Genomic DNA, 15012 nt, shown 5'->3' on the forward strand with positions numbered 1-15012 from the left:
TGAGATGCTTACACATTCACTGATTCAGCTTTCCTCCTGTAGTTTGGCATCATTGTGTGTGTTTTGTGAGATGGAGGGGGAATTTGTGGATGGTGTTGGACATATGGGTTAATGTTGGACATGTGGGTTTGGGCAGCATTGGGTTGAGATGTTTTATTAATGTACATTTACCCTTTATATAAAACTCTTATACGTAAGAGTTTCTATGGATTTGTTTCTCTAACGTACCCAGACTAACACAGGGGCAGATAACAAAAATTGGACGGGACTTAGGAATCTCTGCAGAGTCAACAAGATAGGTTTTGATTCCGGTTTCCCTCCTTTCCTTGTCTTGGGACTTTCTATCAATGGAAGTCGGTGGCCTTGCTTTGGAGAGGTCCAATCGTGAATGAGAAGAACGGGCAAACAGCCCTAGAAGGCTATTTTATAAAGCTTTCTCTCTCTTAAGAAAATGAGTCTGCAGATCGGAGCAGATGCAATCATCATAACTGCGTCAGAAAACCCTTTTTGCTTCATCTGATGTATACCCAATGTGGCATCCCTCCTGGTGTCATTTCTGTGGTGTTTCTGTTTTAGGAACTCTAAGAACATTTGGGTTAAATATGCATTTGTATTAATTTCCTTAGTCATAGGGCAAAAAGTAGAAGGAGGTGGAAGTTGGGTTCATTCATCGATGCAAATTTATTGAACCCAATAGTTTTCATCGCTTATTTTTTTAAACGATGTTCAAGGGAGAATATGTCCCGCTGTGAGGTGCACCGAGATAACACCCTCGTCTCTAAGGGGGTGTGTCTCAATATTCATACTCTGACACATACCAATGATTTCTAATGAAATTGTGCTTTCAGCGATGTGGAGATGTCCACAGAAGCACAGTAGTAATGAAGTATGTTGATCATTTAAATGTGCCACAGTTGGGAGAAAAAAGCTCTACCTGAAAAGCAGTGGCTTATTTAACTTACTTCATGTCACCCCTGTGTCACCTGTCCCTGAAGGACAGCACTTACATTGGAATATACCTGGTGACAATGAGAACTCTCCGTGCACTCAGAAGCACAGAATGGATATGAGTAGATTGGCCTTAAGTTAGATCTCTGGAGTGTCCAGGGGGATGTGTGTGTGCCTGCGTGCTTACCCACATAAATGGACGGCCATAAATATAATAGGTCAATGAAAAACTCAGACACAAAAGCCTTGGGTCTTGGCTCCCCCCCTCCCAGATAATATGAAGAGGACATTGCAATACATTAATAAAAGTTTCTTACCAAAAAATAAAAAAGAAGCACAAATTCTTTCAATTTTTTTGTATTAGTTTCCAAGGAAGAGCCTGGGTAATGAGACTACATTGCAAATGTTGGAAGGATGGTAATGCTCAGAAAACAAAAAGGCAAAACATAATAACAAATATATTATCATACAGCAGAAAAAAATCGGCCATTCCAGTTCCAAATGTTAGTATTTTCTTTAAGGTTTCTACAGATGGGCTCAGATTACTTATATATCCAGCTAGGCCCGCCTTTTCATATGTGGGGTGAGGTTGTGTGTCAATCAAAATCTAAGCATTCTGAGTTTGTCTGCTGTTCTGATATTTTTTCTGACCTCTCCTTTCTTCGCAGTCTGGGGGCTCTAGCATCTTGTCTTTGGGCCATGAGAAGGCAACCTAAGGTGTGCTGGGAAATTTCCTGTTAAAACACGTGTCCATTAAGCTGACGGCAGGAAGCACTCAAGAGCAGACACAGGAGTCGTACTCACCTCCAGCCCAAAGCAAACTCACTTTCCCCCTAAAAAAAAAAGGACTCAATCTTTAAGGGTAGAATACCTCTTGTGATGGTGGGACATGCTTGCATTAAGTTACTTCACGATTAATCTTATTCAATATAAGAATTTTTTTTCTTCTTATACCAAAAAAGAAAAACGAACAGTAAAACCCCACCTAGCTAAAAGACTAGATTTAGGAACTTAATCACTCACTCCCACTGAGTCAATTCCAAGTCCCCGGGACCCTATAATAATCTTTAAGGCATCGAAAAGAAAGCCTCTTCTTCCACCTGAGGAGCTGCTGTTGGTTTTGCTGTGCGGGCTTTGCCGCTACCAGCTCAAAGCATAACCCAAGCCACATGCAACTCTTCATCTGTGCTCATGTTTATCTAGAGGTACATAAAGAGAAATTCTGTCCTGTCCTAATGCCTACAGCTACAGGCAAAGAATTTATCCACAGCCAATGCTTATATCTAAAATTTGAGAAATATAATTGTGTAATGTTGCTGAGTTGTTTCTACAGAGAGCTAACACAGCAGCAGAGGATTTATGCAAACCAAGGAGAAATCGTGATACCTACAATTCACCAGGGTGCCCAAGAACACTTATCAATCAATTACTCAGAGTCTGAAGTGGGCTCTCTGATTGCACTCTTATCAAGTTCCCTTTACCATCTGCCTTCTCTGATGTGCCGAGTTTTCAAATCAAAGCCTGTTTAAGGTAGGGATGCATCATCAATGAGATGAGGTTCTTACAATACCACAGGTAGCCTTGTCTTTTTAAAATATATATATATATATAATTATTTAAAAGTAAAGATTACAGTCCATTATCCCAATAGTTTATTCATGTTGTAGTTTACACAAGCCAATCTGCAAACTTTATCTCCTTCCCTTTTGAAACTTCTCTTTCATCTATCACTGACATCTTACTTCAATTGGTGGGTTTATATGCCACTTACCAGGATAGGTAGAGACTCCATTTATGCACTCATTCATCCATCCATTCAAAACACAAGCATTGAGGTCAATTTGCTAAGTATTCTAAGAAGTGAGTTTATACGGTATTATTTTAAATCCTACCACTTCCATGGGTTGCAAATTCGTATTCTGGGAGATTAGCTGGAAGATTGCTAGACCATGTCTGTCTGATGCCCATGCCCTCCTACATAAGACTGGAGAGAATTTGGGCTAACGTGATCCTCCACAGGCTTAAAACATAGAAAGTCATCTCCTATTGTCTGCTTCTCCAGCCCAGGGAGGAAATGAGCACATCTGTTCACTTGTCAACTCTGCTCTTTTGAAAACGAAGAATTTGAAGTTATACAAATATTTGCCATTCCATTAACTTATGTAATCGAGAGACTAATGAACACAAAATGAATTTTTGCTCGGAAGACACTTGTCATTAGCTAAAACATGTTGACAAATTTCACCTGTGGTCTGAAGAAACCTGAGCTATTTAAAAACCCAGAAAATGTGAACATACTGTTGAATCTCAGTTGAAGACTAGTTTTTGCAACTGTCTCCCTCTTTGCATCAGGCCTCTTCTCTGTTTGGTTTCCATTTCGAAATTATGAAATGAACATACCGTCCTGACCTCTAGCCATCTGTTGGCAGCTGAGAGAAACAAGTAGGCAATGTTGTTTGTGTCTGTCAGTTCCAGCATACGTTGCTGAAATCTGCTTTCATGCCTGCAGAAAACAAAATATTATGATGTTAGCCACACGACAGGAGAAAGAATAAATAAACACTCACACTTACTAGTACACGATTCACTCAGCACAGTGACAGATTGGTGGGAGGGAATGAACAGCAAATGGGCTTCTCCTTCCAAATCAAGGTCAGCTGTGACTGCTGCATTCGTGGGGCTACCGATGGTGGTGTAGATCGAGTCCTTCCTTTCTCGCACCACTGCCTAGGAAAGGAGCCCTGATTGCAAGCTCCTGCTACAGCTCTCATTTCATACCTATCAAAGTCATATTGTAGCCATTCCACCTGCTCTTAATTGTGTTTATTTTGCTTTCCAAATAACACTCTAGAGTTGAGTGGGGAGTGCTGGATGAAAACCAGGAGACTGTGCATTTATACGTCTTATATATTTATATCTAGCTCTATAAGTACATAGATATATAGATATAGCTTTTGCTTGATGTTTCTGTAACCAAAGAAGAAAACTGATGAGATGGAGAGGAATTGAGCTGCCCTGAAGATGTAAATTGTATTATTTAATAAAATCTTTTTAATTCTAAATTATTTGTAAGGATGGCCATTGCATGAAAGGAATCTTTGGCCTGTACTATTGTTAGGGAACTATGAAATGTATATTTTCAATGGTTATCCTTGACCAAATAAACTTCAGTCCTGATATTCAGTGTACTCAGGACCAATTCTGTAAAAGCTGTTTTATCAAATAAACTGTTGATTTTGAAAAAGTCTTCCCTTTTGAACATGTGAGCTCTTCTCTCACACAAAGTCATGCTGTATGGTGGAGGGGGAGAGGATCTTTTTTAAATCTCAAAAATAATCTCTTCATTTTTCAATTGCTTTCCCTGAACACAAGAAATGATGGGAGGCTAGATAACATCAACACAACTGGTTGGAAGCTTGAGGGAAACACCCAATCATAGCCGTGGCTTGCTTTTTGTTGAGCTGCCTTCTACAGGCTATGTTTGCTATAAATAGTCTAATTTTATTTGACAGACTTACAGTGACTTGTGTTTGATAAAAGTGCTCCGAGACCCCGAACATTCTTTTTTTTTTTTTATTGCAAAACTTTATGGGGGAGAAAAATCACATGTCAAAGAATGAAGAAGTCCTGGGTGGGGTGCTCACTGAGTATCAGATACTTGATAGCCATCCAATCAATTTGATCACTCCAATATGCCAAACCAGATAAATCAGGATAATTCAGTCAGACAGCAACATCTGATCTACCATAATCAAATGCTTCAGTAATTAGAGCCAAAGTATGACTTCACTTTGTGTTTGTAGCCTTGACCCAAATGCCATGCACAGGAAGACCTGTGATTAAGGGCAACCCATGGGGTTGGGGCTAAGCAGGCAAACAAATCATGCCTATAACATAGTTCACAAAGACAATGTTCTACCCTCTATTTTGGTGAGCGCAACTGGGGTCTTAGAAACTCATGAGCAGAGGGAAGAAGAGTGATCCAAAGATACAAGGAAATAATCTGTCCAATGGACTAATGGTTCACACAAACATCACTTTCCCAAACCCTGAAGCCAGAAGAACTAGATAGTGCCCAGCTACCTCTCCAACTGCTCTGGAAAAGGATCACATTAGGAGGCCCTGGAGAGAGTGGGAGAAAAACACAAAACAGAACTAAAATCATAAAAGAGACCCAGTTTTCTGGTCAGATAGAGACTGTGGAACCCCGCAGACTATGGCCCTTCATCGCCCTTCAGACCTGGAACTGAACTCAGCCCAGTGTTACAATAATCAACCACTTAAGATCAAATGTGCAGCATTTCCCCACGGACCAAGTTCAAAGGGTCAGGAAAGAAGGAGGAATGGAAACAGGAAACGCAGGCGGAAGTGGGATAAGGGCTGGTGCATTGAGGGGACAACAGTGGATGAAGGAAACAAAATGTATGTAAATTGCAGAATGTGAAACAGGTAGTCTGCGTTGTAAATCTTAACCTAATTTACAATTTAAAAAAGAAACCAAACCTAATATCCAAATACCTGGATTGTGAATGGACTTACTCCTGTGCCTTGATGAATCTGCAGGGGTGAACATGTGCATTCTGTCTCTACTTGGTCTTAATTCATTGGTTAGGCATTGGGCTGCTAATCTCACAGTCAGCAGTTTGAACTGAACTCTTATCCCCCCACCACCCAGTCATAGAGGGAGAAAGATGAGGCGTTGGGGTTCTATAAAGATCCTACAACCTCAACAAACCCTGGGAGCAGTTCTGTCCTCTCCTATAGGGTGGCTATGAATTGGAAGTAACTCAATGGCAATGGGTTCGGTTTGGGTTTCAGTGCAGGTAAAGGCTTGAAGCCATCTCAAGGCACTTAAAACTGCACACGCACCAAAAGAAGGTGGTTGTGATGAAGAAATTGCTATGAGGAGGCGTTAGTTCAAAAGTTTCCATATGAGGGAAAATTTATATAGGCTTAAAGGGCAACGAGAAGTTGTCAATAAATCAGAGGGAACTGCCTATTGTAATGAACAGAAAGGGACCCCCGGGTTTATAATTTACAGGGACAGTGAATATGAACTGTAAAGAGATGCACAGATGGCAGGTTCATTCTTGCTCTACATGCATGTTAGGCACACTTTCATCCATTCATTCAGAAACATTTACCAAGCATCAACTCTCAGGAAGACAGTCTACTATACATTGAGGATGCCCATATGAATAAGCTATGACCTCTGCTTATTGACTCAGTGTCTAGTGAATGATATAAACAGTGTCATGGAAAAGTGCTGTCACACAGTGCCTAGTTCGAACGGCCACATGCCAAAATTCTACATTTTGAAGATAAAGGAAGAGGATGGTTTACACTGACCAGAGGATTCAACAGGTAGGGGAATGGTATTGATGGTGGGAAAGGGAGGTTAAGCCATGTTTCACCGAGGGAAGGGAGGATGGTCTCGAAGAGGCTTTAAGGAGTGAGTTGAATTTTTCAGGTGAGAAAGTAAAGTCCTTTCATGTTGACGAAACAACATGAGCAATAGCCAGGCAACAGGGAAACTCAATTCGTTCAAGGGCTACAGACAGGTCCCTCTCCTTAGAGGGTAGGGTGCAGACACTGGAGATGCAGCCCGTTGGACCCAAGCCAGTGGACCCCATCTGAGATGAACACCAGTCACTTGACTGTAACCAAGCCCTTTGTCTGGGATTCTTGTTATTGCCCCTTCACGTTGGGGATATGATTTCAGATACACTCTGAAAGAGTTTGTAAATGGAGCTGGCAACTGTCTGAAGCAGCAGTGAGCGGGGAGGGGTGAAAATGCAGTGAACATTCTTTCTGTGTGTTTCTATTTGGCAAGGAACCTTCTGTTTTCCTAATGGAAACTTTGACACACTCAGTCTGTATCTTTTCATCCACATCCAACTCATCTTCTGAACATTCTTAGACCTTTATTCTGTCAGACAAAAAGAAAAAAAGAACAGAAAGGTCACAGAAATCTCTGTCTCATTTAACTATGAGACTTCCATGGTGAACTACTTGAGGGAGTTCTTTGCTTCATCTGAGTACATCACGAACCCTGAGTGCAGGGGAGGAAACAGTCTAATCAGTCAGTCATCACTTTCCAAAAGAGCCGGAGACTCTAGGGATTCCTGGTAGCTTGAAAGAAAGCAACACATGGATGGGAAAGCACATGTTTGGTTCTGGACCACAAGTAGTACCAAAATGTAAAGTATCTCCAAGTGTATCCGATGTCAGCAGAAGACACCCCCTCAAAAATATGCTTTCTAGTTCCCTTCTATTTAAAAATTCCCATGTGCATGGTATCTAATATTTACTTCAACAATGCACTCTGGAAGATCTCATTCTGAATGCGTACGATGCAGGTCTTTCTAGATAAAGGTTAGGCTGCATTTTTCCCTTCCAATAATAATTTAAGCACTGAAGGTAATATCTAGTGGCACAGTGGTGAGGTGCCCATTGCTAACCCAAATGCTTGCTGTTCACATCCCCTACTTGTTCCACGGAAGAAAGAGGTGGCAGTTTGCCTCTGTAAATTATTTCCTTGGGCTCTTTGTGGGAGGTTTTACTCTGTCCTACAGTGCTGCTATGGAGTTAGAATCAACTTGATGATAACCCTAATAGCTACTTGGAAGTTTTCTTAATGTAAAATTCAAAATGATTGTTGTCGTTGACATTGAATCTATTCTGACTCATGGTGACCCCATAGGGGTGCAGTAGAACTGCCCCCATTGGGTTTTCCGGGCTCTGACCTTTCAGCAGTAGATTGCCAGACCTCTCTTCTGAGGGGCTCCTGAGTGGGATCAAAGCATCAACTTTTGGATTGGTATCCATAGTGGATACTGTGTATGCCCCTCACAAAGAAAGAAAGAAAGGTGCTTACAATTAAGTCTAATCAAGTTGTCTGATGAAGTGGGTAATGAAATATCTGAACCAATTCTTTCTTTTATTCTACTTCTTCCTTAGTTTCTTTAAAACATTTAACTCAATCCATGTCCCTGTCACAGTCAGTGAATGACATTCATTTATCCCCTTCAGGGAAAAAAATCTTGGGTGTAATATGTTGAACTCATCAACTTCCTATTGCATTACCCACCAGCTTACTTGAGTCCAGGCCCTTCTTTCCTTATCCCGGAAGAGGAGCTATGAATTAAATCTTGTTCAAGGTGAGCTGACCTTTCTATTTGTGCCCTTGAACAGTGCAGCTCATCTTCCATGAAAACCTGCTCCATCAATTGGCCCACTTCACCTACATTTCCACTTTTTCTCTTAGGCTTTTAAAAATGTGTAGGCCATTACCCTCTTAAACACAAGAAGCAAATGAGCCCACCCAAATCTCCCCGACTTTAGAGACACTTCTTGAAAGAACAGCCTTCCTTTGCCCTTTTCACGTTCCGGTTGACTGTTGATTCGTCAACCCTCTGAATGCTGCCTGCAACCCTTTCTTTCCACCTCACTACCCAGTTAAGGTTACTGCTCTGCAAGCTTCAAAGATGCCATAGCCAGCGAGCAATTTGGGGCGATTATTGAGTCTACTACATTGAGGTTTTCAGAGGCTTCTGACATTCAGCTTCTTCAAATGCTCTTCTTGATTTAATTTCAGTGACACCACTATCCTGATTCTTTTTCTGTCACTCAGATGGCTTATGGTTTTCAATTGGTCCAAACGGTTCTATTTTGGTGATATGACATGTGGTCAGCCATGGTCAGGCAAACGCGCGCCCTACCGAATCACTGTCGTTTCGTGAGAGAGGAAGTCAAGACAGTAACAAGGTTCCTTGCAGGGGTGTTGCCTAGGATCCAGCGGAATCAGACATCAGAACAGCAGTCCCTTAGGGATTCCAGGACTGTCTGTGACTTGGGTAGAGAGAAAGGTAAATACTGGCTTACCAGAAGTAGCAAATTCCTGCGTATAAGTTGCTCTCAGAAGTCTGAGCTGACCACATTAAGGGCTTTGGTGACCACTATGGATGCCAAGTACTTCCTTGCTACCTCGAATGTGGTTAGATATGGATAAAGCATGAAGAAGGGTATCCGTCAAAGGGACCTTCTTAGTGATCTAGTGCTGGTATAGGCGAAACACAATCAGTGGGAGGCTTTAATGAACACACTCAATGCTCATGGAAGCAGCCACTAGTCAAGAGCTCTAATGGTACATTGCAGTGGGCAAATCTGCTGCATGGGACCTCATTGAAGTGTCGAAAAGCAAAGGTATTTGAGGATAAGGTGCACCTAACCTAAGTCAATTGCCACGTATGCATGTAAAAGTTGGACACTGAATAAGGAAGACTCAAGAAAAATCAATGCATTTGAACTACGTATGGTGTTGGCAAAGGATATTGAAAAGTACCATGGAATTCCAAAAGAATTAACAGATCTATCTTTTGGAGAAGTACATCCAGAATGCTCCTTAGCGGTAAGGATGGTGAGACCTCTTCTCACATATTTTGAACATGTTGTCAGAAGGGACCAGTCCCTGCAGAAGGACATTGGGCTTGGTCACATGGAGGGGCAGTGCAGAAGAGGAAGGCTCTCAACAAGAGGGAATGACAGCGTGGCTGCAAAATGGAGAACATTTGTGAGGACGACGCAGACCAGGCAGTGTTTCATTCTGTCTTACACGTGGTCGCTCTGAGTAGGACCAACTCAGTGCTGCCTAACCCAACACCACCTTGAGGAATTTCAGTACATACTTTGTGCCCAACTCTGTTAACATTCCAAAGAAAAAGATATAAGACAGTTTTCAACTTATCTTTTTCAAACTTGGGGGTTGGGGGAATGGGGGATGGCGATACAGACACACAAACAGATGATTAGGATATGGTAAATGTAATACTGAGATCTTAAGAAGGACATGGAATCTACATTCTGGTGCCTGGAAGACTTCCCACAGATGATGATAATCATTGTTAATGTCAGCAATGAGATAAGCACTGGTTGGTTAAACGGAGAAGAAACAGCCTTGCTTACTCTGAAGCAGGCACCTAGGAGGATCAGCTTTGGTTAAATAGTCAGCAGTCGACAGATCATATGTCCCACAGGTTTTGTTTTAATCCACCTGATTATTAAATCCTGGTATTCTGCAACTTTAATCTAAGCCCCTCCATTCTCAGTCTAATTCCTGCTGCTGGTGAGTTACAAGCTGGGATCTGGCAGGACTCCGAACACAAAGGAAATGTGTTTCCCACATACCTCTGCAGCTCCAAGGAAGGTGCCGGGCAGGTGAGGTACATTTCCTCATGAATGATAGAGAACGGAGATATCGTAAAGGCCGAGTGGAAAAAATAGGATATTTACACTACCCCACAATGGCTGAAGGGGCGCTAGGGTTTCATGTCTGGAGATGAGGCCTGAAGTACAGGGACACACCTATCTGGAAAGAAGAGGTTCACTCTAGAGAACCAGCCGATAGCAGAAGACCTGCCAGAAAACCAGCTCTCTGCTTGGTTGGCAGTTCAAAACCACCAGCAGCACCTCCTTGGGGGCAGGGGTGGAGGTGGTGGTGGGAGTGGGAGGAAAGATTGGGCCTTTTACTCCTGTAACCAGTGACAGTCCCTGAAACCCCGCAGGAGGTCGCTGTGAGTCAGCATTGACTCCATGGCAGTAAGTCTGGGTTTAGGGGTTTGGTTTGGTCATGTAGTGGTTGTGCATTGGACTGTGACCAGTAAGGTCGGCAGTTCGATACCACCAGCCGCTCCTCGGGAGAAAGATGGGACTCTCTAGCTCACAGGGACAGTTATGCGCTGTTCTGCCGTTATTATGAGTGAGCGTGGGCTCAATGACAGTGAGGAAGGAGGGCCATTTGGAGTTCTTTTCCAAGTATCCCCTTACTCTTTCTCTTCAAACCTTTTCTCTGACTCTGATCTGAATTTTGTCTTTCACCTGAAATTTTTCTTGTCAGTGGGCCAAAACCAGAGAAGTGGAGAGGCTCAATACCTTGAGCCAACTTCTGGTAACACTCTTGACAATCAAATCCATGACTAAAACTTTACATAATACCCTTTGAAGGATGATAGCTAAACCTGCTACCTTTAGCCTTGAGCTCCTTTGCAAATATCAAATTTACATAAAATCTCCACCTGGATATTTGATCAGCCACCTCCATTGTTTAGAGCGGAATTCTTTATTCCCTTCCTCCATTGTCTCTATTTGAATTTCTGAACTTGGAGAATTGTACTCACTCATGGAAATTAGAAACATAGAAGGAATCATCTTCAATTTCTCCCTCAATCTTACTTCTCACATTTAATTAGTCCCTAATCTCACAGAAGCCCTGTCCTAAACAGTTCTCGATGCTGTGCTTTTCGCTCCATTCTCTCTGTTCCACCTTTAGCGAGCCTTTGTCACCTACAAGTCTGTATAATGTCTTGGCTCCTTCTTGTCTTTGTCCTCAACCATCCCCCATGCGTCTTTTCAAGTAAACCACAGTTATTCTGATGAAAACAACTCAATCGTGTGCCTTTCCTGCTAAAAATCCTTCAGTGACGACCACATATGGGAACAATAAAATCCAAGTTCTTTAAAATAATGCATTCTATGCCTTTTATCTATTGGTCTCCATTTACCTTTTCAACCATCACACCAATTACCACCCTTTGTAGATGACTTAAAACAATACTAAGCTGCAAAGTCTGTGTAAATTAGAAACTTTCACACTTTTTTCTATCCATTACCTCTATTTTGAATAATGTATCCACTTTATCTGTCAAGTGAACTACTATTATTTATTGGGGATTTGTTACTGAATAACTAGCCCTTTGTTCCTTTGAGATATGCATCTTGTAATACATATATTAAACAATATATCATACTACTTTTTTTTTTCTGAATCCACCCTTCTACTCAGGAAGCTATAGGGCAGTTTTATTCTGTCCTGTGCATTGGAATCAACTGAGCTGCCATCCATTTGGCTTGGTTAGTTTTTCTCCCATGAAGGACTGTGAATTCATTAGGGCAGAGTCCATGCAAGACAAAAAGTCAGGCAATGCTTTTCTTGAGCAAGGCATCATTCCAGGTGTTCATACAACAAAGCCTATAAAAGATCTGCTTGCATAGGCTTACATTCTAGTTGGAAGGGATAGGCAGTAAACATGTAAACAGATTTTTAAATTATAGTTACGATACTCAGATAAACATGACAAAGAAAATAAACAAGGTAATGTGGCAGGCCAATCGCAAATAGTGCCATCTTTAGCTGGTGTGACTGGGAAAGGCCTTGCCAATTTCGGTCAAGAGCAGAACCTCACATACATAAAGCATTAAAATAAGTATTTCTTAAATAAATTAACTTGAAAAGACTGTTTTGGTGAATAAAATAAGGTTAAATATAACATACAGAATAAATAACACTGATCACTGCTAGCCACGACGAGCATTTAAATTTTAATTTTAAGATCTACATTCAATGTCAATCAATAATTTTACCATCCTTAATAAACTCACTCTACCAAGTCAATTTTGACTCATTGTGAGCCTATGGGACAGGGTCAAACTGCCCCTTTGTGTTTCTGAGGCTACGACTCTTTATAGGAGCAGAAAGCCTCATTTTGCTCCCACACCTCCATAGAAAGCACCAATCACTATGGCAGGAAAATATACCACTGCAGAAAGTGTGCATGCTTCATGAAGAAACTGTTGTAGACCTAAGTGGAATTCATGTGGTATATAACTTTGTGGATGGCTGTGTCTTAATGTAATTTTAGACACAATTCTGTATTTTTATATATTCCTTAAACTCACTGCCATCCAGTCGATTCCAACTCATCATTAAGAAAGCCTCATTGTTCTTCCTCCTATTCCTTGTTGTTGTTGTTAGGGGTCACTCAGGCCCATAGCAACCCTACACTCAACAGAATAAAACCTGGCAGTTTTGCGCCATCCTTGCCCTTGTTCCGATGTCTGAGCCCATTGTTACGGCCCCTGTGTCAGTTCATCTTGGGGGCCTTCCTCTTTGGTCACTGCCCTTCCACTTTACCACGCATAATGGCCTTCTCCTGGGACTGGTCTCTCCTGATAAAATATTCTGGCCATAATATTCCTTAGGTTTTATAGATTGCTTAAGTTTAAAAATGTCTGGTTGAAATCCAATTTCATTTGGGGTTGCAGTGAAATTTAATTCTTTAAAATGCCAATTTTCTGGGTTAAATGAAATATTCAGCAATTCCAGTTTTTTTCCTGATCTTACCTGAAAAAGGAAAACAGGGCAAAGTAACTTTTATGTGTTAAGTACACACTCTATCCAAATCTTACTACTGTGTCTCCTATTATGTTTACCGATATTTAAGAAAATGAATAGAATTAGACCAGAGGATGCGCAGCGGTGCAGATAGGAACTGGAAACACAGGGAATCCAGGACAGATGAACCCCTCAGGACCAGTGGTGAGAGTGGTGACACCAGGAGGGAAGGTGAGGTAGAAAGGGGGAACCGATTACAAGAATCTGCATATAACCTCCTCCCTGGGGGATGGGCAACAGAAAAGTGGGTGAAGGGAGACGTATGGCAGTGTAAGATATGACAACATACTAATTTATAAATTATCAAGGGTTCATGAGGGAGGGGGAGAGGGAAGGGAGGTGGGGAGAAAAATGAGGAGCTGATTCCAGGAGCCCAAGTGGAAAGCAAGAGTCTTGAGCATGATGAGGGTAACGAATGTGTAAGTGTGCTTTACACAATTGATGTATGTGTGGATTGTAATAAGAGTTGTATGAGCCCCAATTAAATGATTAAAAAATAACTTTGTGGTAATATTAGTACCTTGTTTTTATTTTTTTTTTCCCCATTATGTGTCCTTGAACTTGCTTAAACCAAACCAAACTGGCTGCCATGGAGTCGATGCTGACTCATATGGACCACCTGTGAGTTGCCAAGACTGTAACTATTTACCAGAGTAGATAGACCTGTCTTTCTCCCCAGGAGCTGCATGTGGTTTCAAATTGCTCACCATGGGGATTGTAGCCTGGGAGTAACCACCAAACCACCAGGGCTCCACCACCACTGGATGCTTATCCAGAACTCCCTGGGTTTGGTGCTTCCCGTGCATTCTTTCAATTAACCCAACCACCACGGGAAACGAGACTGATTTCTTCATTTCACAGATGAACAGACTGATGCTAGGGACACACAGCTAACACACTTCAGTATGATGTTCATTCTTTCTTCATGCCTGTCAAGATTTCAGATGATTCAAACTCTAATTGTGATCATGCCGGAACAGGTTTTTATGCTCTGTGCCAGGGACACACACACACACACACACACACACACACACACACACACACACCAGTAGCAACAACCAGCTATTTGTAGATAGACATTTGTTCATGATGTAATTGCCGAATCAGGAATATAGAAGCATGGTACTGACCGAAACGCCCGGATAGTAGTGAGTCCCTCGGCAGTTTCTGAGAAGTGGCAAAGCAGTGGGAGCTGGGTACTATCGTCCAGTTCCTGGAGGTCCCTAGAGCAGAGAGAAATGCAAGCATAAGCTTTAAGTGCATTCAGTATAAAACCCAAGTCTTCGTTACTACTTACCATGTGTGGTTGCAACATTTCTCTCAAACCCATCATAGGTCACACTGCAAAGAGGAAGGGAAAGACAGTCCAGGCTGATGTCATGTGCGGAACAGTACAACTTTGTAAAACTGTCAATGCACACTGCTATAGAGACAAGGGGACTAAGCACTTCAATCATACCTAAGCAATGGGAGCTGTTTTCTTTGAGTAGGTGGAACTTAGGCCACACTTAATGTATGAGGAGAGCTGCCGAGAAACAGACAACAAGAAGAGCACTTCCGCTACTAGAACAACGCAAGCAAGCAGATGTGTCTGAAAGGATCTGAGGAGTTTAGTTAAGCTAACACCTCGAACCTTTTGGAGGTATCCTTGTGGGAAAAGGCTACTTTTAAGAATGGGCATGATTAGATGATAGATATCGAATAGACTGAAAAATCACTGAAGATTAGAAATAAAATGAATGCAAACATTTCTAGAGCTAGCACATGACCAAGAACCAATGATACTTGTGCTCCAGGCCACACACACACACACACACACACACACACACACACAC

The 15012-nt window shown here is 41.8% G+C and overlaps 1 protein-coding gene across 1 annotated transcript in view; it reads right to left on the reverse strand.

The window, feature by feature from the left end:
• Nucleotides 1-15012, reverse strand: part of ABCC9 (ATP binding cassette subfamily C member 9) — a 142792-nt gene that overhangs the window by 22515 nt on the left and 105265 nt on the right. The window contains exons 29-30 of the mRNA XM_045288405.1: nt 14308-14400; nt 3349-3451 (exon numbers count right to left, since the gene is read on the reverse strand). Of these exons, the coding sequence (XP_045144340.1) occupies nt 3349-3451; nt 14308-14400 (196 nt within the window). The remainder of the gene's footprint in view (nt 1-3348; nt 3452-14307; nt 14401-15012) is intronic.

The sequence above is a fragment of the Echinops telfairi genome, unplaced genomic scaffold (genome assembly GCF_000313985.2).
Source record: "Echinops telfairi isolate 266 unplaced genomic scaffold, ASM31398v2 ScPeMD7_21;HRSCAF=78, whole genome shotgun sequence".
NCBI lineage: Eukaryota > Metazoa > Chordata > Mammalia > Afrosoricida > Tenrecidae > Echinops > Echinops telfairi.